At 49.9% G+C, this 22,991-nt stretch overlaps 10 protein-coding genes; 5 read left to right on the top strand and 5 right to left on the bottom strand.

The window, feature by feature from the left end:
- The first annotated feature begins 383 nt into the window (after positions 1–383).
- On the top strand, positions 384–2,990 carry GSTUM_00001867001 (uncharacterized protein). XM_002838916.2 has 11 exons: positions 384–932; positions 991–1,001; positions 1,095–1,181; positions 1,235–1,305; positions 1,359–1,381; positions 1,439–1,516; positions 1,564–1,601; positions 1,654–2,019; positions 2,074–2,141; positions 2,195–2,387; positions 2,481–2,990. The coding sequence occupies exons 1-11, from the start codon at positions 482–484 to the stop codon at positions 2,844–2,846; spliced, it is 1,752 nt and encodes a 583-aa protein (XP_002838962.1). The 5' UTR covers positions 384–481; the 3' UTR covers positions 2,847–2,990.
- A 144-nt stretch (positions 2,991–3,134) lies between these two features.
- GSTUM_00001866001 (uncharacterized protein) lies at positions 3,135–5,969 on the bottom strand (the record flags this gene model as incomplete). Its single annotated transcript, XM_002838915.1, has 2 exons — positions 3,135–3,236; positions 3,303–5,969. 2 exons carry the CDS (start codon positions 5,967–5,969, stop codon positions 3,135–3,137), a joined length of 2,769 nt encoding a protein of 922 aa, XP_002838961.1.
- A 263-nt stretch (positions 5,970–6,232) lies between these two features.
- Positions 6,233–6,895, bottom strand: GSTUM_00001865001 (uncharacterized protein). XM_002838914.2 has 4 exons: positions 6,774–6,895; positions 6,551–6,722; positions 6,465–6,502; positions 6,233–6,413 (listed from the first exon to the last, which is right to left on the bottom strand). Exons 1-4 carry the CDS (start codon positions 6,809–6,811, stop codon positions 6,371–6,373), a joined length of 291 nt encoding a protein of 96 aa, XP_002838960.1. The 5' UTR covers positions 6,812–6,895; the 3' UTR covers positions 6,233–6,370.
- A 2,821-nt stretch (positions 6,896–9,716) lies between these two features.
- On the bottom strand, positions 9,717–10,636 carry GSTUM_00001864001 (uncharacterized protein; the record flags this gene model as incomplete). XM_002838913.2 has 1 exon in its annotated part: positions 9,717–10,636. One exon carries the CDS (start codon positions 10,634–10,636, stop codon positions 10,094–10,096), a length of 543 nt encoding a protein of 180 aa, XP_002838959.1. The 3' UTR covers positions 9,717–10,093.
- A 522-nt stretch (positions 10,637–11,158) lies between these two features.
- GSTUM_00001863001 (uncharacterized protein) lies at positions 11,159–11,539 on the bottom strand (the record flags this gene model as incomplete). Its single annotated transcript, XM_002838912.1, has 1 exon — positions 11,159–11,539. One exon carries the CDS (start codon positions 11,537–11,539, stop codon positions 11,159–11,161), a length of 381 nt encoding a protein of 126 aa, XP_002838958.1.
- Positions 11,540–11,560: 21 nt separating this feature from the next.
- On the bottom strand, positions 11,561–13,108 carry GSTUM_00001862001 (uncharacterized protein; the record flags this gene model as incomplete). XM_002838911.2 has 2 exons in its annotated part: positions 12,993–13,108; positions 11,561–12,882 (listed from the first exon to the last, which is right to left on the bottom strand). Exon 2 carries the CDS (start codon positions 12,794–12,796, stop codon positions 11,561–11,563), a length of 1,236 nt encoding a protein of 411 aa, XP_002838957.1. The 5' UTR covers positions 12,797–12,882; positions 12,993–13,108.
- A 2,972-nt stretch (positions 13,109–16,080) lies between these two features.
- On the top strand, positions 16,081–16,391 carry GSTUM_00001861001 (uncharacterized protein; the record flags this gene model as incomplete). Its single annotated transcript, XM_002838910.1, has 2 exons — positions 16,081–16,268; positions 16,355–16,391. The coding sequence occupies 2 exons, from the start codon at positions 16,081–16,083 to the stop codon at positions 16,389–16,391; spliced, it is 225 nt and encodes a 74-aa protein (XP_002838956.1).
- A 5-nt stretch (positions 16,392–16,396) lies between these two features.
- On the top strand, positions 16,397–17,874 carry GSTUM_00001860001 (uncharacterized protein; the record flags this gene model as incomplete). XM_002838909.2 has 7 exons in its annotated part: positions 16,397–16,406; positions 16,483–16,637; positions 16,708–16,816; positions 16,881–16,935; positions 16,987–17,049; positions 17,078–17,119; positions 17,173–17,874. 7 exons carry the CDS (start codon positions 16,397–16,399, stop codon positions 17,567–17,569), a joined length of 831 nt encoding a protein of 276 aa, XP_002838955.1. The 3' UTR covers positions 17,570–17,874.
- Positions 17,875–17,917: 43 nt separating this feature from the next.
- On the top strand, positions 17,918–18,299 carry GSTUM_00001859001 (uncharacterized protein; the record flags this gene model as incomplete). XM_002838908.2 has 1 exon in its annotated part: positions 17,918–18,299. One exon carries the CDS (start codon positions 17,918–17,920, stop codon positions 18,056–18,058), a length of 141 nt encoding a protein of 46 aa, XP_002838954.1. The 3' UTR covers positions 18,059–18,299.
- Positions 18,300–19,402: 1,103 nt separating this feature from the next.
- On the top strand, positions 19,403–22,739 carry GSTUM_00001858001 (uncharacterized protein; the record flags this gene model as incomplete). XM_002838907.2 has 1 exon in its annotated part: positions 19,403–22,739. The coding sequence occupies one exon, from the start codon at positions 19,403–19,405 to the stop codon at positions 21,992–21,994; it is 2,592 nt and encodes an 863-aa protein (XP_002838953.1). The 3' UTR covers positions 21,995–22,739.
- Positions 22,740–22,991: the final 252 nt, after the last annotated feature.

Raw genomic sequence — 22,991 nt, 5'->3', positions numbered from 1 at the left:
ATACAGGGCATAAATTTCCTTATTCTGATCTTCTTTTGCTCAGGTAGAGTGAGGGGGAGCCATAGTTGCCGGTGGGATGAGGGGGTGATGGTGTCGCGTGGTTGCCGTGCAGGGGTATAATTATTAAACGGACACGACTGTACTCGGCAGCATGGGTTGGGCCCCTGAAGACATCCCTGTGTTCAGTTTCTTCATGCCGGGAACATGGAACATGTATATGGAAAGGTCTCAACTGTTTTCATGATATTGAACGTTTACCCAAAAATAAACTCGCCCTCTGGTCACGTGGAATGTGGTAAAGCTCCCCCCCACGCCAAGCCCCGGACTCCCCAGCAACATCACGTTCGACACATCATATCCAATCCAATCCACCCAAATCATCCATCAAGAGCTTGTTGTTCCCCACGCTACCTAAGCCCCGAAACAAATCACTTTCCCCTTGTAAATGTCCTCCGCCTCACCCTTTCTAAAGTCAACTTAAATGGCCACCCCATTCAACCTAACACTCACCTCAGCCAGCACTGGCACTACCAGTTTCCCACCGTCACCCACCTCCTCGAACCACCAATTCTCGAGTGTCACCGACGAAGGTTACGAGCTCCGCACCCTATCTCGGGCTCCCACCGCGGCCGACGAAGAAGAAGATGGCGACAATGAAGACAGCGAGCGCGGGGCGTTGATCCCCGACCGGGGGTCTAAATGGCGGGGTGGGCTCATAGAACCTGAGGACGTGTTGTATGAGACTTTCCAGGAGAGTGAGGGAGAGGGAGGGGAGGAAAACTCTATGGAAATACAGAGGCGGGAGAGAAGACGGGGGAAGAAGGAGTTCTTCTACAGCGCTGCGCAGGAGAGAGCTGTTGTTCGCCGGTTGGATTGGTACCTTGTGCTGTTTCTAGCCGTCTTGTATATGTTGAGTTTTTTGGATCGAAGTAGTATGTTCTCTTCTTTCCCGGTTAGGTCGGAATTCCGCTGATTTTCTTGATCGGTTAGACATTGGGAATGTGAGTTGCTCCTGCTCCTCCAGGATTGTCCTCCCCGGAGGTACGACCGTGAGAGGGAGAGATTGAGCGAACCGAGTATGCTGATGGGATTAGGCACGGATCGCCGGGATGACAGAGGATTTGAATCTTGAAGGTGGCAACTACGAGTGGCTGCTTACGGCCTTTTACATCACCTACATTGTTCGTTCTCTGCGTGCCACCAGACACCCTGAAACTAGACTAACGGATGGTAGTCATTCGAGTGGATGACACTCTGCTGGAAAGTCTTCCCAGCGCACAAATACATTGCCACCTGCGTCGCCGGGTACCCTGCCCCCGCCCAATTCCTAACTATCAACTATTGCTAACAAGCAACAGCTGGGGCTTCGTGGCTTGCATGCGTAAGTTACCACTCGGCTCAACTACCAAACCTCGCCTCTAATGTTGTAGCGACATAGAAGGGTTGGCAGTCGGTTGGGGCACCATGCTTGTTCTACGTGCCTTACTGGGCATCACAGAAGCTGCTTTTGGGCCAGGTATGTGCCCGCACAAATCACCGTGGATCACTCCTCTAATCTTCCAGGTGTACCATTTTATCTATCGTTTTTCTACCGCCGTGAGGTAGCTTTTCCCGCCCATTGCGCCAAGAGATTGCATACTAACGGCAAGGTAGGAGTTAGCCCTCCGTACAGGCCTCTTCATTTCCGCAGCTCCATTAGCAACCGCGTACGGAGGGTTCTTAGCATACTGGATTACGTCCATACCCTCTCCTATCGCCCCCTGGCGACTGCTCTTTATACTCGAGGGTTTCCCATCAATAGTCATGGCTGTAATCTCGTATTATCACATTCCAGACTCCCCGGCTGACGCTGGGTTCTTGACGCTTGAGCAAAAGAAGATCGCCAGGCGGCGATTGCTGGTTGTTAGGGATGGTGATGGAGATGAGGAGGAAGTTATTATGGGCGAGGAGGAAGGCCGTGGTGTACGATGGGGACAGGTTTGGAATGCGATAAAGGATGTGGGGAATTGGGTCACTGCGGTGGGTGTCGTTGGGACCTCGGGGCTGATGGAAGCTAATAAAAACGAGTGATAGTTTATGTATTTCTTTTGTAACGTCTCGTTCTCATCCCTGCCTGTGTTTCTACCGACTATACTTAAAGAGTAAGTCCCGCTCCCCTCTCGCGCTCCAAGACTAGGCTAACTTACGAATCCAGCATGGGCTACACCTCCATCCACGCCCAAGCACTCTCCGCACCCCCCTATCTCTTCGCCTTCTTCCTAGTCCTCCTCTCAACCTATCTCTCTGACCGCCTCCGCAGCCGCTCCTACCCAATCCTAATCCTCAGCCTAATAGCCTCCCTCGGGTACCTCACCCTAGCCGCAACCTCCCACATCCAATCCTCGCTAGTCTCAACAATCACAAACCTCGACTCTGAGACGCCCACAAATTCACTCAACGACTGGATATCCTCCGGTGCCGCATCCACCTGGCTACGGGAGAACGCGGCGGGCGCCCTCGCGGTTAACTATGTCTCCATCTTCCTCGCTGCCGGTGGCGTATTCTCGGCGATCGCCCTGGTAATGGTATGGAACGTGAATAATAGCGAGAGTGAGAGTGGCCGCGGCACGGGAATGGCGATATTACAGGTTGTTGGTCAGTGTGGGCCGTTGCTGGGGACTAGGTTGTATCCGGAGGATGAGGGGCCGTATTATGTTCGCGGAATGGCGGTGTGTGGTGCTGCGATGGCGGCCGTTGTGCTGCTCGTTGGGGTGCAGAGGTGGAGACTCAATAGGGCGAATAGAGAGAGGGATAGGAAGGAGGCTAAGGAGGGGAGGGTGGGCAGAGGGTGGAGGTTTATGCTTTAGCATTCTTTCACAGATCTACTGGTTTCTTTTTAGCAGGGGGAGGTGTATATATATGAACCATCTTTGGTGTTCGTTCTATGGCACCTTCCTTGTTTCTTTGCGATACATGAAATACTAGAGCTTTATCACTGGTTACAGAAAAAACTGCCGCAGTTGCACCTCTACATACAAGGCATCATGGGCTCGATTCGATTACGGTAACCACCCAATCCAGCCGGTCCCTTCACCAACTAACCAGCTAATCCAACGCTAAAACAAATCTATAACTTCTATAATCCACACCACCCCCTACAACCCATTCTCCGCCTTGAACTTGTCCCAAGCCTCATTCAACAACGTGAAAACCGCTGCAGAAATCATCTTTTGCTCCGTCGTCGCATCCAGTGAAATCTGCCCCATTCTTAGCCTCCCAATTCATCCATTCATATATTATCAGTGAGGGCGATGAAATACTACCTTATCAGGGTGAACCTTTCCAATCCCCTTCATGTACGCAATCTTACACTTATTTGGCATCAACAGTTCCCCCATGCTAACCTTCTTCCACCCATTCCCTTCCCAAAGCACGGTGTCAAGGCTTGCCAGCAAGGCGCGCAAGTTACCCTCCTTGCCAGATTTCCAGGCGTTCACGCGGTCCTCGACTTTGTCGTGGAGAGCTAGCTTTTCCTCTTCAACTCTGTCTGCTGCAGCGTTTGCTTGGCGGAGGGCGGTTACGCGCGCTGCTTCTCCGCTACCGCTACCGGTGGACTGTGATGAGCGCGGAGCGCGTCGGGCGGTGGGCAGAGCAGCGGCAACAGGCTTTGGCTTCGGCGCGGGTTTGGGTTGGAGGGCGGTTGAGCAGCGGCGTTTTCCAGATATCGCGATTGCTCCGCCAGCGCTGGCTTCTACAGCTTGTGTCCAGATTTTTAGAGCTTCGGCCCACTTCTCCATGTGCTCGTACCCCTCGGCTTTCCTGGCGAGTGCCTTTCCAAACAGCTCTTTCATGTCCTTCTTCGTCCCGTCTTCCAAAGTGATGGTCTCGCTTTCGCCATTGCTGGGTCCAATGATTTCGAGTGCTTCGTCGCAGTCTGCTAGTACCGCTCGGCTGTCGCCGATTTTGAGGTTGCAGAGGGCGCGATTTGAGAGGATGATTATGCGGATTGGGTGCTGGGGGGGTATTGGATTCAATGCGGAGGTGTAGTGGGCTAAGGCAGTGGGGTAGTCTCCACGCCTAAAAGATTCGGTGCCCTTTTGGCGAGAGACAGAGGATGTCTGGAGAGCCTGTTGTGATATCGGCACCTGTGGGCGATTGGCGGTTGGACGAGGGACGATTGGTGCTGTTGTGCTGGGGGTTGGGCGCCGGGGAGCGGGCGAGGGAGTCTGCCGTTGCCGCTGTTGCTGTTGTTGGAGGAAGGGATTTCGAGACGGTTCTCTAGGTGCGCCAGAGCCGCCGAACAGAAGGTCTCCTGTTGGCGGCTCAGGTGTTGCAGGATTCGAACCTAACCTAATAGAGGAAGATGCAGGTGGTGGTGGTCTCCGCCGGTTCTTCGAAACATATTGAACTGCACTATCTTCTTCTACTGCTCCTCGAGTCAACTTCGCCCTCCTGTCGCTGCTGTTGGGGATAGAAGCTGCCGGTGATGGAGTTTGGCGAGGCCGTTCCCTCTCTCGCATCTCCTGCTCCTTCTGTCGAATTGCGGCTTCAAAGGCTTGCTGTCTTTGCAGTTGAATTTGCTCCTTCTCAGACAGAGTTCTGGAAGGCCCCTCCTTTCCTTGCCTTCTCCTTGGTGGGGGTCCACTACCAGCTTCGAGCATGAGGGCTTCCTCAGTCAGTAATGGCTCAGGGGCTTTCTCTTTCCGCGCCGGCCTTGCAGGTCTCATATCTTCCTCAGAAAAGTTGCCCCCATCTCGCTTCTCACTAACCTCCAATTGATGTTGATGCGCACCTCTCATCCACTTCGGGATATTTGGGTCTCCCCCATCACTTGTGTTCCCATCCTGAAGCTCCGCGATTGCCTTCCCGACCCTCTTCCTTCCAGTATTCCAGAGACTATTAGCGGATTTGAATAGCGTTCCACCAATCTGTGAAGCCATCTGCCCGATATCCTTCTCCTGCGTTCCACCACTTCCATCTCTCATCCATGCCGGTTGCCCATTATCCTCCCTCCGTCTCCTTGGGTGGTCTGCACTTCTCTCCTGCCCGGACTGCGAACCACTCCTAGACCCAGACGGATTCGTAGATGCAGGCCTACTTTTCCCATGCGCATCTTCCAACAACCAACCCACTGCAGCCGTAACATCGAGACCAGTATCCGTTTCTGCGAGTGCTTTCTTAGCCTGCTCAACCGTAAATCCCATGTCCACAATTTCTGCGATTGCGGGGTCTCGTGGATCGTTCCCCGGCAGCTGAAAAGGGGGTTCTTCTGCCCCCGGCGAGGGTTGGGGTGGTAGTGCTTCGACCGGCTTCCCTAGATCCCCGAGAATATCGTCATCGTCGAATGCGTTGGGAGAGCTGTGCTGCGGTTTGAACGGAGAAGGATGCCTAGAAGGCAAATTATCAAGATCAAATGGATCCATTACATTATTGCTCAAACCCATTCCAGTGTTTGTGGAATCAACCAGAACGACAGGCGTAGAATCCACTGAGTGTAGCGGCGTCGCAACTCCACTCCCGATTGGTGGTGGGTAATAGGAACTATTATCAACCGGAGCAGCGGCGCTGAAAGCCGCTAGAAGGTCCTCATCATCGTCATCCAACTTGCTCACTGGCACCGGAGACACCCTCCCCGCCTCCAGGGAGTCCCAAAACCCAGCATTTGCACCTCCTCGACCGCCGCCAAACAAGGCGTCCATCTTCTTCCGCCGTTCCTCCTCCTCCTTAGCCTTCTGCTCCTGCAGTTGCTTCTGCCGTTCCTGCAGTGTCACGCAGCTGTCATTTGCTTTACTCCGGCCAAAGGAGACAAGATTGCTAAAGCTATCGCCTGCCGGTGGAGGTTTTGTACTGGCATTTGCGGGAGAAGCTGTACGTGAAGATAGGGGAGGCGGTCGTAGATTGAGCGGAGTTGGAGATTTTGGCTTTAGTGGAGGTGGTGGTTTAGACGAAGAGAAAGAAGAATTCCATGCGAGTCCTGTGAGGTCGTCCATTGCGTAAAAGGAGTCGAGATATTTGCGGAAAGGATGTTAGTAAAATAGATGGATCCGATCATTTGGCAGGGGTTGTGCCTCAATCTGCGAAGCGGCAGGAAACAAGCTAATATAAAAACCCTAACCCTGCGACACTCATCCTGAGGTCTCCTGTTTTCTAGCAGTGTTTCACGGTGTTTGGGATGGAGTTCTAATGGCTCACACACCACTCGAGTGAAATTTAGAAAAACCCCTAATTTAAGCAAACCATCTCGATGATACTATTACGAGCAAAAAATGTATTCTCATTGACGCACATTAGCGTTCATCAAATCTACCTCCCTCCTTAATCCATCAATTCATCGCACTTTTAATATATGATACTGCTACACTTCCATCACAGCCATCTGACCCTAACCCGCCTAACTCAACAGCACCAAGATGACCGAATCACCCCTCAAAAACCTATCTCCACATTAGCCTCCCAGGTATTACGAACGTGTGGATGGATCTCACATCTTGCTGATGAACCTATCCTTATTGACAGGCCTTCCCTTCTTCCCGTCAGCCTTTCGCGGAGTCTCGGTCCACATCTCCTTAACATTCTCAAGAACCATGTTGCAATGCCTATCGAACGCCTTTACACGCGCGAGGAGCTTGCGGTTATTGCGGCAGGAAATAAGGACTTGATTGTGAGAGCGAACGGCGGTTTGCAAAATCGATAGGGGGCCAGCGGAGAATTCGTATTTTTCTAGTTCGGCTATTTCATACTCGCTGCGGAAGTTAGTGAGATAAAGATGATCAAGGGAGGGGAAGGCAACAAACGTGAGCTCTGAGCGGGGCTTGTTAAGGAGTTCGGCCATTGTATCAGCGGTGAGGTTTAATATTGGGTAAGTCTGCTTAAAGGAGATAGATGTGGAAGATGCTTGCTTTACTCGGGGTTGTGGAGAACTGTCCGTGGAGCACCTCGTTGGCGAGGTCGTCGATTTCCCCTTGGTTCGCTGAGCCGCATAGGCTGCCAAGACAGCAAGATTGGCAGAACACACGGTCATGCTTGATCACCCGAAAAACGAATCACTCCCGAAATTTTACAAACAAAATTTAATGAAAGCGGTTACTCTATCATAATTCTCGTGAAATCTCCTCTCGACCCCCTTTACAACACAACAAGTGATAGCTAAGACATGATAATCTCCCTGGTTTAAATCCACAAAAATTTAATACTGTACTGGGGTATCCTGCTGTGAGCAAAGCCTCACGCCTTGACTAAAACCCCAACCATAGCACTCGTTGCACCTGACCCGAAAGTCGGAGACAGCCATGAAAATCGTATAAACCGGTCAATGTACTGTACGGAGTGCTTGACGACTTCCAGTTGGAGTACCCGAACCCTGGGTTGCCCACAACCGGTCCTACCCCCTCTCATCACCGATATTTCGCATGAGGTTATTCAAATAATAAGGCTATGATAGGTAGAGAGTGTCTGTGATTCTTGTTCTTTCTATGCTGCTGGAGGTGTCCTATATATACACAAGCTGTTCCTTTGCAAAAATCTTCCTCATCCATCAACCTCACAGAATTCCATACCACATTTTTGTCATGATGCCACGCCATTCCTTTTACTCAACTCCTTCGAACATCCCCCAAGGATTTCCCCTAAGCTATGGCTGTTCTGGACAGTCCTGATACCTTTGTGCTTCTGCTCTGGTTTCCTAACCCTTATAGTGCGACACCTGATTGTCTTCTAGACCTCCGGAGCATAACCTGTTATCATACTTCCGGTATCCCTAGTACTAATTCCTAAAACCTTCCAAACACTTCTCCTTGCACTAATCACTAGTTCTCACACACCCTTGCCCACACACTACCGTACTACCACTTCTGAAAATAGCGTATCATATCGAAAAAATATCGGAATCTTGGGATATTAAACTTCTGGCCTACGATTCCAATCACCTCCCCTCACTCCCAAGGGGAGGCTCACCTTGTCAGTGGTCTAGTCGGGGGATCTGGGGTTCGGCTCCTCCTACTTCTCCTACCGTAGTTCAAATACCTCGTCGTTACCTCATCGGTAATGGAAAACGGCTGCTGTGCCGTAGCTTCTGGTGGTTGTTGAATAAGTGAGCAGTGTGATAACTGATGACTCATCATCAATCAGCGGGAACTAGAAGGAGGGAGAGAGAAATATTGCCTGGAAGCTCGCTGGTACAGTATTAGAGGAACCTTTGTCACTGGAAGAATGAATGGGGTCTTCAGTAGGAGTAGGCATTGGAAGGGTGGTATTATCTGAAGGACTGAAACCGGAAGTGTCTCTTCTCCACTCCTAATAGGACTGATTCTTTTTCAATATTATTAATCTTCTGGGCGGGTTAGCTTATGTACTGAATTCCTCCACTTGCTGACGAAATACAAGTTCATGTCTTATATGTACCGTACTATAAACAAGATACAACATCATTTTCAATAGCGAACTTTGCTCCACTAGGATAAAACCTCGAGTCCATAACCCTTAACTGCTTCTCTCACGCCCATTATGCAAAATATGCTATAGCAGTGATTGCCTCTAGTCAGCTCCACGAAATTCGGACACTTGTATCAGAATTCGGGCCCACAGAAGTCCTTTCATCTGCTTGGTTTGTATGGGGCCACGGCCCGAGGGTGGGGTTGGATCTCGTTTCCGAGCCCCGAAGTCTGAGAATTGATTGGCGATAGCATCATTTTATGATTGGATCGGGGGGACGGCTACAAAATTTCAGCACAAGTACAAGTATGATATGCTCTGTTCCAGCATCGTGGGATTCTGGCACCGGGGGTCTAGTACTGGTCCCTCACAGGAGAATAGGCACCACATACAGATCTCGACCAATCAGTCTGTGAAATCTTGTCACCGGGAACAGACTATTTATCTGAGCAGTACGCAGAGTCCTAAATTTGTGCTGTTGGTTGCCCCGCACCGGTGCACACTCTCCAACACTGGCCTGAGCTTGTACGTGTAGAATGGTCTGACGGTTGGCGCATGAGCTCCAGTAGTCGGGTGGGGGAGCCTGGCGGTGGTTGCCTTGGCCTTTTGGGTCTTGGTTTACAAGTACTGTACCAGTATCTGCTAAATCTCTGGGAAGTAATGCATGGTACTTTAAACTGGTGTTGGCGCTTAAGCTACTCTGCACCGTGGCTCTGCCCAACCGATAGACTAGGAGCAAAGGCAGGATATCGAAGGCACAGCATGGAATCAAGCTTATATTCAATCCCGCCTTGCCTCAGGCGTGTTTCTCAAATGAGAATGTTAGACATGGCTAAACATAGAAAAAGAAAAAACAGGTTATCTTCAGATGGCTGTTCGCTATCGATGGACCCAAACCATCGTACGAGTACATGGTTAACCGGTTATGATACGGAACCAAGTACCTGGTATCAAAGGAGCTACCAGTTATCACTTGAAGCCCATTGAACCTCGGTCAGCTCCGGAGTTTGAATGTCTTGGGGGGGCAAAAGAAGGCTCAGCAAGAGCAATCAGCGACTCGCGTGATTAGAGCGACCTTGTAGTATGCCGGTCCTAGATGCCCCGAAAGCCCGAGGGACGTTTATTTCTGTTCCCATTTTTATCCTCTTCCCAGGCGCGGACAGACCCCGGGGTGGAAAGTGGGCCCTATGTCCCGCCCAATCGGCAAATTCGGCACTGTACCGTGCCACATTCTAGGGTACAGCATGGCTCTATGATCTATAGTAACACTTCAGAGTTCTAGGAGGCGAATATGGTAGACCAGCGCGGGCCGCGAACAACGCTTGTCCCGGAAGTTGACGTAGGGGGTGGTATAACTTACAAACGCAGGTAATGATAAATATCACAAGTTGATATTTCATGTGTTCCGCAAGCTAAACAGGTAAACCCACATAAGAGGAATAGAAAGGAAAATGGACCTGCGGATGCAACTGGAAGTGAAATAGATTACTAAAAGGAAAGACACACTAGGAACAGTAGACAAAAATGCCAGCGATTAATGAGCGAAGTCCTAGGAGCTGGCCAAAATCCTGACCCTCCAAAGTAATAGTAAGCCGAGTGATTGTAGACAAAGCATGCGAGATGCCTGGACGTAAAGCGGTCCCTACTGCACCCCTGAAGATCGAACGAACGGTACCATAAACCCTCACCCAAACCTCCCGCTCATCCCAATCTTTTTCTTTGGAAAAGGGATACGGCTCTGATCCTTAGAGAATCTTGCACGAAAATTGTTCCAGCTCTTCTCCCTCGACTCCCAATTTGCCATTTGCGAGATAAGGAAGTCCCAGCTCTTTCCGTCCTCAGCCAACGATACAGAATGTGGGGCTTCCTCTGCCCGTTGGGTTTCCGCGCGTACTGCATTGTTGGCCCTGACCAAGAGGGAGTTTGCATGCATTCTCGCTGCATCCCGGCGTGCTCGGCGCTCTGCTACATTCTCATACGCCCTATTTTGGTGGCCAGAGCCAGTGAGAGATGACCAGGCGGTGACATTGTAATTTTCGGGAAGAGAGGTGAGTAGTGAGCTATGGCGTTGTTCGGGCACACGAGGCGAGGACAACGGTAATTGGTCGCTGTAGGCCGGCGGGAGGGAGGAAGTATAGGAAGGTGCAGCGGAACGCAGAGAGATAGCATCATCAGGAACCTCGCAGTTAGTGGTGGAGAACGGAGGATTGCTCGATTGCGGAGGCATGATTGGAGTGATTTTCAAAGTAACCCGAGAAATGGGAAACGAGAGAGGGGTTAGCAGGGTATATGTATTCGATCAGGGTCGCTTGTCCCACGATAGAAGTTTTTCCCATCATTCAGGGTAAGGGCCGCGATGGAACTGATGTCATGCGCCCCCCCCCGCCTTTGGAGGGTGAATACGGAGTGCAATGCAATTGTGGCTGGAGGATTTGATAAGATTCAATGGGTGATAAGGACCCACGTGATTTTTCAAATCATTGTTCTTCTTCAGGCTTCACCATGCGCGATCCCGATGTGCACCTTATTCAATAGTGTCAAGCTTTGCACGCACCAAAAGCCATGCAGACTACTAATATCAGCTATGGAATGGCAGCACAGTATGATATTAGGATAATGACTGAGAGGATAAAGTCGGTAGGAGCTATATAATTAGTCCGATTGTGCTTACCCCTATGTCCATGCAAAAGCTGTCAATCATTGGCTCCTGATCACTCAACCCCATAATAGATCTTGGAAAGTCCAAACATCATATCATACCAACCATTAAAGCTACAAAGTCTACCAACCACCCGTTGACATCATAGATCAAAAGCTGACACATAAACGCAAAGGAAAACATATTCCAATAACTCGTTAACAGGAGCAGAATAAGAATAAACACTTGGAAAGAGTGAAGCCATGGACCATGAAACCCAGGAGAAAAGAAAAAAAAAGGAATAGATCCCACACTGGGAAATTCGCAATACACCCTGCCGCTCATTTGTCGTACGATCCCCAGCCCTGTCTGGGACATCCTCACCCGGCCATGAATCGTTGAAACATATATTTGTTGAAATGTTTTCCCTGGGGGAAAAAATAGAAATAAAATAAAAAGAACCTCCCGTATTTTAACATGAGTGATTTTCATTGAATGTGGAAACGAACGCTCTCAGAAGTTCTCTAGATCGTCGTCTTCATCGTACACTACCTCCACCTTGCTGCCTAGTGCTTCCCGGCCCTCTCGTATCATGTCACGGAGGCGTTCGTTGAATCTCCGCATGGATTCATCTTCCTCATCGTCGCCAAGTGATGGTGTTGCTGCTAGCCCAGGGATGCGCCCCTTTCGCCTTCCCCTAGTATTAGCCACCGATGCACCGCCGCTAATAGGAGAGCTGTGGAAGGTGAAGGCTGATTGCGGTGGTGGTGGCGCAAAGGTTGAAGAGGTGACTGTCGACGACGAGCGGGATCGTTGGTGTGAAGGCCTGACAACCGTAGGCCGCTTTCGGGCTGAGGAAGCAATAATTGGGCGGTTAGTGCGCTTGGAAGAGGCAGATGATTGGGGGCGGCGAGAGTGTGTAGGTGTACTTGTCCGTGATGAAGAAGCGGAGGCTGAAAAGGAAGGCTTATTATTATGTTGTTGAGGAGCTGTAGAGGCTGTTGGCGCAGGTGAAACCATAACCCATCTGGAGCTTAACCCACCATCTACTTGTTTATTCGGAGAGAAATCCCGCGAAGAAAAATAACTCTGTTCTTCTCCACTCATCCCACCGGCGCCAGCATTTGTAGGTTGGGGAGGTGAGGAGGCTATAAAGTGCTGATTGTCGTATAAACCAGTTCCAAATTGAGCACCATTCATGAGATAACTGGGCATCCCAGGGTCGTACAAATGCTCATCAGCATTCATATCCACTTCCGCAGCTGTCATCCTCGATGTAGGCCCATAAATCGGAACCCTGGCCTTGCAAAACTCCCATACCCTACTGGCAACGCTACCAACAACGTCAATAATCCTCCGCTTGGGAGGGCGATTACTGTCCCCAGCTCCGTCACCAGAACGCGCGCCGGGCCCATGTTCATAATCATCCGCATCGTCATCTGCCAAGCCCCTCTTCCGGGAGTTAGAGGTAGCTAAAGTTGATCGGTAGGCGCTATCTGAGTACAGGCTGTTGCGCATCACATCCTCGTCAGAATCGCCAGCATCTTCGAAGGGGGGGGGACTTTGGGCGCTGAAACCGCTGTCCCTTTGAAGGCGTTTTCTGGTGGGGCCAAAGGTTGGCGAGGGTGACTGATTTGGATGGCGGAATGCATGGGCTGGAACAGTCTTAGGATATGCAGGAATCGAGTTCGGGATGGAAGGAAGAAAGCTGCCGCCGGGCATTGAAGAGGAGAAGCTAGGAGGCGTCATTTGGTCAGCAGCAGGGGCTGCTTCCGGGGCTGAATACTGTTGAGTAAAATGGAAAGAAAAAAAGGGAAAGAAAGCAGTTGTTTAGACTATTGTTTGTTGTCGGTATAGATTAATCAGGCTCGGGGCAGGATCGGAGTGGTTTAGTAACACCCAAAGAGGAAAGGGAGGGAAGGTGGGGGGGGGGAGGAGAGAGTACGTTAGCGAGAGGAAGGGGAATACGTTAGTATTATCAAATATCGGTAGAAGATATGCTGTGTAGAGAGACAGTGGGCGGTTTATGGCGGGACGAAGAAAGTGGTAAGTGAAGGAGAGGGAAGCTTTCTGGGGTGGCTTAGTGAAGAAAGGCGAACTTGTCGCTAAAACTGATCTGGTGAGGTGTCAGCGAACGAAATTTTGGGGTGTGGAGTGGGCCCAAATGGAAATGGGTTTAGCGGCTGTGTCGAGCAGGGAGAGTGACCCTTTCCAGCAGCCACACCGTTGCGGCAGCAACAGATTGCACTCGCCCTCGATAATAGGCTTAAACTAACGGCCAGTACTCGTAGAGTATGATACCTTTCTTCTACCCTACATATCTGAGCCGCATATCCCAAAGATCCTTTAACGAGATTTGTCTCCCAAGTAAGCACCTTATTCACAGAAGCCCCTCGCAGGATTCCAGCACTGGGAGTTCAATGGCTCTCCTCGATCCATCCGCCGTTCTAACTGTGCCACATCCAGCCCGGTATCGGTATTGCCAGGCGTGAGTATATTCTAGTACGGCGGTGGTGATGCGGGAATCATTACTACCGGTATAAGTTAAGGCACTCCTTGAATAAAAGTTAATCTCCATTAGAGTTATGATTCCAGTGCGGTATGCGAGCAACCCTTTCGCGAACTGGTGGAATGTGCTATGGATATACTGCCAGGTATGAGCTCGTGGCTTTCAAATTCAACTACCGTATTATTGAGAGGGATAAACAGCCTACCGTGCTCCATTTGTTGCTTTAATGTGATAATATTACTTCCATGATATTTAATATCGCCACATAACATCTAGTCACTCTGTTATCAGTAAATATAGGAATCTACTGGCATGGGGAGGAACTGGGTATTGCAGGCAACTGAGAGCTTAGCTTGATCACCGGTGTTTGACATGGTCCGAGGTGTAGTATGGTCCTCGAGTAGAAGGCCATGATGTTGCACCGTACCAGCCCGAATACGAGTAGAAAGATTGTCCCCAATGGCTAGCTATACGCGCCCAATCAACCGCAAGACCACATCCTCCCCAAAATAATCGGGTACAGTACGTATAGTATGATACTTCCTCTGCTTCCCCCCCCACCATGAAAGTCAATCACCAGCGTTCTGCAGCAACGGCAAGGTTTCTTTTCTTTTCTCTTCTTTTTTGAGAAGTGGACTTCATATGGCTACTCAGATCCAACTCCCCTTCAGCTCTAGGGAGTCTAATCTTTTATTGGGTATCGGCTGGGGATGGCAAGGATGGAGTTTTCGAGCAGGGGAATATACATACATCTGGATTATGCCAAAGAACTAATTTTTTTGTATGTATTCCGAGAGGGACTTTTTAGGCTCCCGGGGTTACCTATAAGAGGCAAACTTTGTGTCTGGGCTCAAGGTAAGCATTCCAGTATAATCACTATGATACCGTATCGATAGCCCAAACTCGACCCACCGTTGCCAAACACTACCCTGTGAAAGGTTTAGTATGACAGATAAAGAAAGGTACAGACGACATCTTAGGGTTGTTTCACACGCGCCAAACACCCCCTTATTCTTTACTCTTCCTTCTACTCATATGTCTGAGTGCGCCGAATTTCCAAGTAACCCTTTTGCTTCACCAAGCACAATTTGATTAAATGCCATAAAGGAAATTCGGTGAAACCATTGGCAAGTTGCAATGACCCAAATCCAGAATTATTGAATGCCAACTAATTTACTTGTGCTCGAGTACTCGATATATAGTTTGTAATTCACCCGGAGGCAAACCAAAAGTGACGGCTGCCCCTCGACTCTGCTCCAGAACTGTGTGCGTAGAGTGGTAGTCTGCTGTATTAGAGGACACGCTCGTCAATGGTGGGGTATGATACGACGAAAACCGGTGGTGATGAGCCTGGGGTACAGTACCATATTTGCTGGGCGAAAAGTGAGTTCGTCAAGTAGGGCACTCTAGTACAGGTACAGTACCAGGAACAAAGAAGACAAGAATCGCCGTTCCTGATCCCTGTGTTGTCCGCGGGTTTTCATCGTCCCCATTGGAGACAGCAGACCATCCTGGAGTAGACTGGTCTACTCATAGACTGAGGTAGCATACTCGTAGACTTGTGATGGGTGGTCGAACGCTTACTAACGGATCAGATAAGATAGCTAACTTGTGTCAAACGCGAATTGCTTTTGCGGGATACTGAACTGGGAATAGTTCAACATTGCCCTGACCTGACTTGGAAACTGCAACCATTCCGCTAAGCTTGACATCCCCGTTGTGGCAGATGAATTGCCAGAACGTCATCACTACGACAAGAGCATACGCCCTAAATTTACACGTACTGATGTAATACAAGTGCAAGTGCTCGTAATTTACTCGTACGGTATCGTTGCCTTCAACCGCCTTGCTAGTTTCCTACCTCCTGAAGAGCTTCGTGTTGCGACCTACTCGTATAGAGCTCGAGTGATGTAGCTGCAGTGCGATACAGATGTTTGAAATTTGAATGCACAATGAGCCTTCTCTGGGTCAAGCCCCACCAACCTGACAACCCTTTAGTCTACCTTAGTGGTCGAGTGGTGCAATCATGGGTGGGCTAGAGTTTTGGTACCGCCGAGAGCCCATGATAGGTTTTGTACCATAATGGACCTCTGGTACTCGTAGACTGCGGTTACAGTTTATTTAAATTGGCAAGCGATGAGGCTCGGGCATGAGAGAGCCGGTACGAGTAGTGAATTGGTGTCCTCTTGTGACAGGGTAACGTAAACCGCTCGAGTGTGGATAATGTATGATCTCTGACCGTGCGTAGAGGGTTTGCCTGGCAGGACTCACCTGTGCCCCAGAATCAAGTCAAGTTACTGCGGGATTCTAGTCGGAAATAGCACACAATCGAGCCATGGTGGGTCGCTCGCATACAAGTGGAGAGAGCTCTTGGGAGCTTGAAAGTTGCGAGTCCTCACACCGGTTTTAACCTCTTTAGCCCAAAACTCCAATCTTCCCATCCAATTAACTATTCCGATTGGTCAATCGTCTAAGTGATTGTTCCTTGTCTGCCAGTGGCTGGTTGCTTGCGGCCAATCAGAGAATGCGGGGTTACTCTTTTCACCATAGCGCCACCCAGCGTCGACGTCATTGGCCCGTGACCAATGAACCCTTCGCGCTGCCTGGTTGGAGAGGGTATAATTTCGGCAAGTTCCCAATATCTACCTTTTTCCCCTCCTTTTTCAATTATACCTTTCCCTTCGTCGTCGTCCTTTATCTCTCATTCAATAGGTAGCGCTATCAGTTCTCTTGGAAGGCCTGTGGTTCAAACGAATCTTTGAGAATTCCTTGTAAAACTGACCCATAACAACTGCTAGGAACCTGCACACATCGAGCTATCTTGAGCTAAGTTAGACGAAATGGCTTTCTGTATGTCACTGAATCCGCATTTGAGGGAGGACCGGTCTTTCGAGGAAGATGTCGCTGATTGAATTTTAAATTATAGCCAACCCGTTCTCTCGTGACATCGAGGGCACTAGCCGGAACATTCCTGCCTACCGTGCCTTCACTATCATCTCGTGGCTCCTCTTCTTTGTGGTAGCTATCGTTTATAGCATCTCTCCTCCGCACGATGGTCATTGGGCCACTGGGACCATCTTCGTAAGTATTTGTATCCCTTTCCCGCTTTTTGGAGTTATATCCAGTCGGTGAAAAATCCAATGCCTTTTAGGGTATAAGCAAAGCACATATCACACCTTTCACACTCAGCCATGCATTCGTTGCCATTTACTGGGTCTTCCTGTTCTGCAGCCAGATCAGCTTCGTTGCACAATTGTTTAGTAGGTTCCCCCCTTCATCTGGAGCCTTTCACAGCCGATTGGTGCTGACCGTGATTCAAATTAGGGAGGGATGAGGCCGCTGTAACAGCTGCTGCTTCTGTTGGAAGCCATTTCATTCTGTAGGCCTATCTTCCTACTATCGGTTGTTTGGGTTGCTGACATGGAGAAAGTTTTAACCTTTTGCAATTTGGTTGGATTATGCTCTGGACTCGCTCTCTATTCTTCTGGAGTGAGTTGTTCGCCGCTTTAAACTTTTTGCAGCTGGTCTTGTTATACCTTCGCAACCCTACCACACCAAGGCATGTTATGACCCAGGTCTCTTCATCGTTTACTTAATTTGACATTCACATCCACAGACTCGTTCACGTTCCGGCTGCCGCCATGCCTTTGACGTGGTCATTCTTCCTTGTTTTTTGGAACGGGTCTGTCATGGTTGGATGCCATAGTCTCCCATGTCATGTCATTGCCAACATCGCCATTTGGGGTATTGCAGTCTTTGCTGGCTTCTTCCTCTTGGTATTTAAGGATTACCACGTTGGCTTCGCTACTACCTTCCTCACTGCTGGCTTGGGCGTTGGCCAATTCTTCGCCAAGATTATCGCTCTCCAATGGATCTTTGCCTTTACGATAATGGCAATCGTATTCCTCTTCAGTTTGGCTGTCGCAATACCTGGTATTTATGGAAGGGAAACCGGGGTGGAGGCTCGAGGTGGAGACAGGGAAAGAGCTCCACTGTTGCACGAGAGTAACTGAGGCAAAGCTCGAGCTACCTGGCGTTACCAACGATCACGAGAGAGGGCAAATGATGATTGAGTTTCATGAAAGATGGTTTCCGCTTCGGGTAGGACCATGACGAAATTTTCCTTCCCCCTATTTTCTCCATTGACTCCTATTTCCTAGTTTCCATATTTGGGTTTTCTTTTTGTGTGTGTATGACAAAGGTATTTGCGCTCGAAATGGGTTTCTTATTTTCGTACTCGTGTTGGTACCCTTTGTTGTTCAGGTGAATGGTATCGATGCTAGCGTTGAATGAGAATGGGATTATGGGTTTTTTTTAATAACCTGTGGGCGATTATCGCGATACTGGGAGTGGCTCGAACGATGGATACCGGTACAGCCTCTCGGGCACGAGTATTGTACAGTACTCGGGTGGGGTCATACGGTGAGCGAGGGTACTTGTTCCAGTTGGTGTCACTTCCTACAGTAACCGTGCTTGCGGGCGAAGAGATCGGATTGAGGTGATAACTCTTGAAAGGGTGCCAGATCATGGTTCGTGGAGGATCAATAGGGGTCTTCGTGGGAGTATCGCAGAATGTCTGTAGGGATTCCAAGATTCTAAGGCGGATGATGTAATGAGAGGGAGGCGACATTTCCATTGGTGATATCATACGAGTAGCTCTTAGTTGTATCATTACCATAGTTCGTTAGCAGAAGGAGTACAGCAGGGTTTATCCCAAAACGGCTTAGTGTTGGGTGGGTTGGAGTGTGAGCCACCGATATTAGCGCGTTCGCCATGGCACGTTACCTAGAGCGCGCCGGCAAGATTCTTGTTAATTTATGATAACATTTTCTCGGGCTCTGGAAGCCAGACGCGCATCGCTCATTCCCCATAACATCTTGCGCCAGGCTGCAGCATCTCATCATCTCATCCCAACTTTTTATTCTTCTTTTTGTCTTCATTTTTGATACCTTTTTTTTCTTGAAGCTCTGCTTTACTTTCTCCCACCATATCACATTTTTACGCCATCTTTCTGGAGAAGGTATTATCATTATTATTATTAATTCAGGGGGATAGCTTTGTACAGTACTGTACCCATCCCAGATATCCGTATACCCAACCAGTCGGCACGAAAAACTTTCTGTTTCGTTCCTCTTTCCCTGACTAGCATCACATCACTCACCGTCAGCATCGTCACCATCTTGATCATCAGCTTAGAGTGGAGGAGAGGTAGCCATCCGCTTACAACAAAGGGTTGGTTGTTGGGTCATCGCAGCATTGCTGTGTCGACGGTTCGGCGTTGATAGCTTAGGGTAACAATGGCCACGCACAACCCTTATTCCCGTTCACCAGGAGGCCATGTGCCGGTAGACGGTGGCAGCAGAGGCAGTCCTCAGGCTAGAGATGCTCTCTCCTGTCCCCAACTATCTCCTCAGCATCAGCAGTTACTGCGGCAACAACAACAGCAGCAGCAGCAAAAACAACAACTGGATCATTCTAGGAAGCTTACGGAATCCTTGAACTCTCTATCCTTATCCACGTCCCTATCCTCGTCATCTGTGATTGGGGGAACACATTCACCATCTCCGCTCTCTCGTCGGGCTAGCATAGATCTCCGCTACGGCCCTTCACCAACCCCTTCGTCTCAAGGATCTGATTCCCCGCGACGCATCATTACTCGCTCTCCGTCCACTCCTACGCTCAAGAAACGACCTTCCATCTCTTCTATGTCCGGCGCTTCCTCCCCGCTTCCAGGGAGACCTAGTCCACTTGCGAGAAAGTCCAGCCTGCTTTCTATGAGATCTCCCTCCGCACCCGAACCAATCTTGGAGAACGAACCGATGAAGCGGGTCCTTCCTCCACAAGATATGTCGGCTCCTACTGCTGTCATCTTCCATGATACTAGCTACCGACATAGATACTCTAGGCCTAACACCTCACTTCAGGATCTCGCCACTATCGTTGAAAGACCGGAGCGCATACCAGCAGCAACCTTGGGTGTTGCTGCTGCCCAGACCCGTGTTGGGAGGAGCAGGTTATCGATTCGTAAATCCGAGCGGATGGGCAGTTTGTTAGATCTGGAGGTTATGTTAGTCCACTGCCATGCCGCTCCTGTCAGGGGTGCCAAATCGTCATGGCCCGAAGACCTTGCTGCTATGTGTGGGGCTGCTGCTGAGAAGCTTAAAAAGGGTGAATGCGAAGTTCCCAAGGGCTATCATCAAGGTGATCTTTACCTCTGCGAGGAGAGTAAAGAGGATTTGGAGGGGTGTCTGGGCGCCCTCTACGATGGTGTTGACTTGGTGTTTGGGGGGGACGAGCGGAATGGTACGATTAGTGAAGACGACCAAAAGCGGAGGGGTGTTCGAAGAGCTTTCGTCTGTATTCGGCCACCGGGTAAGCTGATTTCCAGCCAGAGCCAGGCCCACACTAACTGCCAGAGTATAGGTCACCACTGCGCTGAGACACAGCCTTCGGGATTCTGCTGGTTGAATAATGTCCATATTGCGATTGCTCATGCTGCACGAGCTCACGGGCTATCGCATGCCGTCATATTAGATTTTGATCTCCACCATGGAGATGGCTCCCAGGCCATTGCATGGACTTTGAATGAATTGGCAGAATCAACACATAATACATCTAAAAGAACTTCTGGTATACAAGTCCCGAACATCGGCTACTTTTCGCTTCACGATATCAACTCCTATCCATGCGAATACGGTGATATCGATAAGATCAAAAACGCTAGTCTAAATTTGCATGCGCACGGGCAATGTATGCAGAACGTCCACTTGGCCCCATACTCGACTGAAGGGGAATTCTGGACTTTATATAATGATAAGTACTCTAGCCTTCTCACAAAAGCTCGTGAGTTTCTTTCCGTCGCGGCAGTTTCAAAACCGAAAAAGAGCAGAGAGTTCAAAGCTGGAGTATTCTTGTCCGCTGGCTTTGATGCGAGTGAACACGAGGGGGCTGGCATGCAGCGTCACGCAGTGAATGTGCCAACGAGCTTCTTTGCTCGGTTCACATCAGACGCCGTGGCATTGGCAGAGGAGTACTGTCACGGGAGAGTTTTGAGTGTTCTTGAGGGTGGTTACTCTGATAGAGCGCTAACTACCGGTGTATTTGCCCACATGGCGGGCCTAGCCTGCGCTCCCCCGGAAGCCGCCAGCACGTACGTATCGCCATCTCTTGGACTGACCCCGTTGCACAAACCCCTGGAAAACTCCGGACTAGATCGAGGTTGGGATGCGGAGTGGTGGGGAATGGAAAGGGTACTGGAGCTGGAGGGCCATTTTGCCAAAATGACAGCCAAGAAGCCCAATGTCGAGAGAGCCTCTACCTCCTATCTCTCACCAACCGCCGCATCTGTTGCCAAAAAGAATGATGTTCCCCGTCGTGTCATGAGTAATGGCTATCTTGATGGCAATAACAATAACGGACCACCACCACCACCCCCGGTTATTCCCTGGGAGGTTGCTGCTTTTGATTTGAGTCGCATGATTGTTCCGGAATTTCGGGAATCGGTGGAGATACCACCCATCGAAAAACCTACTAAAAGATCGGCGAGGCATTCAGTAATCGGTGTCGTGGATCCCGACGGTACGAGGATGACGCTAAGGGACCGGAAACCGAAGCCAGCTCCGGATCCCAGCCCCGATATTGACAGAGGCCGTCGTAGGATGACAACCACTGGCATTCTTCCGGATAGCGCTGCCTCTAGTCGGGCACCATCGAGAGCTGTTTCGAGAGCCCCCTCTAGGGCACCTTCAAAGGCACCTTCAAGACCTCCCTCAAGAGCGCAGAGAGTAGGCGCTCCAAGTAGAGGAGTGACGCCCATCCCCCCCAGTAGAGGTACAACGCCTGCCCCTGGCGGCAGACAAATTGGGTCGACATCGGGCGGCGGAGTTACGGTTGCGGGGCCTCGAAAGGCAGTTGTCAAGAAGCCCTCGGTCATTGGGACCGACGTTTCCAAGAGGGTGGTGGATCAACACCCAGTCACCGCGGTCCAAAAGACGAGCTCTACCATAAGCAGTGCGAGTAGTGTCGCCTCTTCTTCGCCTACAGGTTCCCAAGAGCCCATGAAGACTGGTTGTGACGATGACGTTGACTCTCTCACCAAGGGAATGTTCAAAGTCAAGCTCACCTACAAGAATCGGGATAAGGATAGGGCTGAGCAACTTAGAATCTTGGAGCAAGAAAAGGAGCGGACGGAGCGGGCACTGGAAACAGAAAAACGAAGGCTCGCCACTAATCACGCACTCAAACGTAAAGAGGGCGGTGTTGGACGAATGAAGGAGGCATTCGAGAGGAACCTCACGGGCACTACGGCTGCCGGCAGTCATGCCGAAAAGGAAACTAAAATGGTGGACAATGTGGAGATTCCTGTTGCCTGTTCCCCGATGGATCAAACATTTCATGGTGGCGACATCAAGTTCGCAGATCCATGGCAGGGGAAATGATCGTCACTGCGTCTTTGGAGTCTATCGCTTCCTCTGGGTTTCAATTGTTTGGCTTCAACCCTTCTTTTCGTCTTCCCCTGTTTCCTTTCCCGGTAATGCCTTTTTGATATATGTTCCGAACTCTTTCTGATTGGGTTGTTGTGTAATAACTCGGGAGTCATGCAGTGAGGGGTGTGCTGGGATTGGTTCTCGGTGGTGGGGGGTTTTCTGTTTTACGTTATTTCTTTTCGTGTTCTGGGGGTAGTCATGCTTGGGTCTAACATTCCTGAATCAGAGTTTCCAAGTTTAAAACACTCTTCTTTCTTGCCTTTCCACCTCTTCCCCTTTTCTTTCTTTACATAACTATGCAGTCCCGTGCTTGGGGTTTTATTTTTTCTTCCCACTTCTTGATTTTTTTGAACCAGAACTTGCTTTGCATTACGTATCAATTGCCAGAGCTGGATATTCGCAATTTTGTGGAGTGGGGATTGGAACTGTGGAGATACCTGTTTTATGTTGGGCTAGCATTTTCGGGGGTGCCTATTGGTAGTTGGGGTATCGTAGCTCATTTGTGCCTTCGTCAGATTGAGGGATTGTTGGTATTTTGCGCATCCAAGTGGATGGAGCGATCATAAATCATCACTCGCGGGATCACACTGTCCTCCTTCGAATTAAATATATACTAGGTCCATCGAGTGATAGATTCATATGTATGGTTTTTGCTCTAGGAGAGTACAAATATGATCGCCGGCCATGCTAGCTGTGTAAGGACAACGTGATGTTCGGAGGCATGTTGGTCAACGCTCCCGTGTTCGCTGCATTGTTCTCGGCTCCTGACGAAGGTGTTACCCCAGGCGTTTAGCTGAAGAACCGGGGGTCTGGTAGAGGGCCTCCTCAGCGTATGTGCGTTATCAGGGTGAGTGTCTTGTCGAGCACCACGGGTACAGACGACTACATATAGGCACCAACATACCCATCTCTCGTTCATAAACGTTACAGAGTAGCGGAGATGGCTGGA

Source organism: Tuber melanosporum (genome assembly GCF_000151645.1).
Source record: "Tuber melanosporum whole genome shotgun sequence assembly, scaffold_299, strain Mel28".
Lineage (NCBI taxonomy): Eukaryota > Fungi > Ascomycota > Pezizomycetes > Pezizales > Tuberaceae > Tuber > Tuber melanosporum.
The sequence above is the reverse complement of the archived record's forward strand: the minus strand, read 5'-3'. Positions and strand labels throughout refer to the sequence as shown.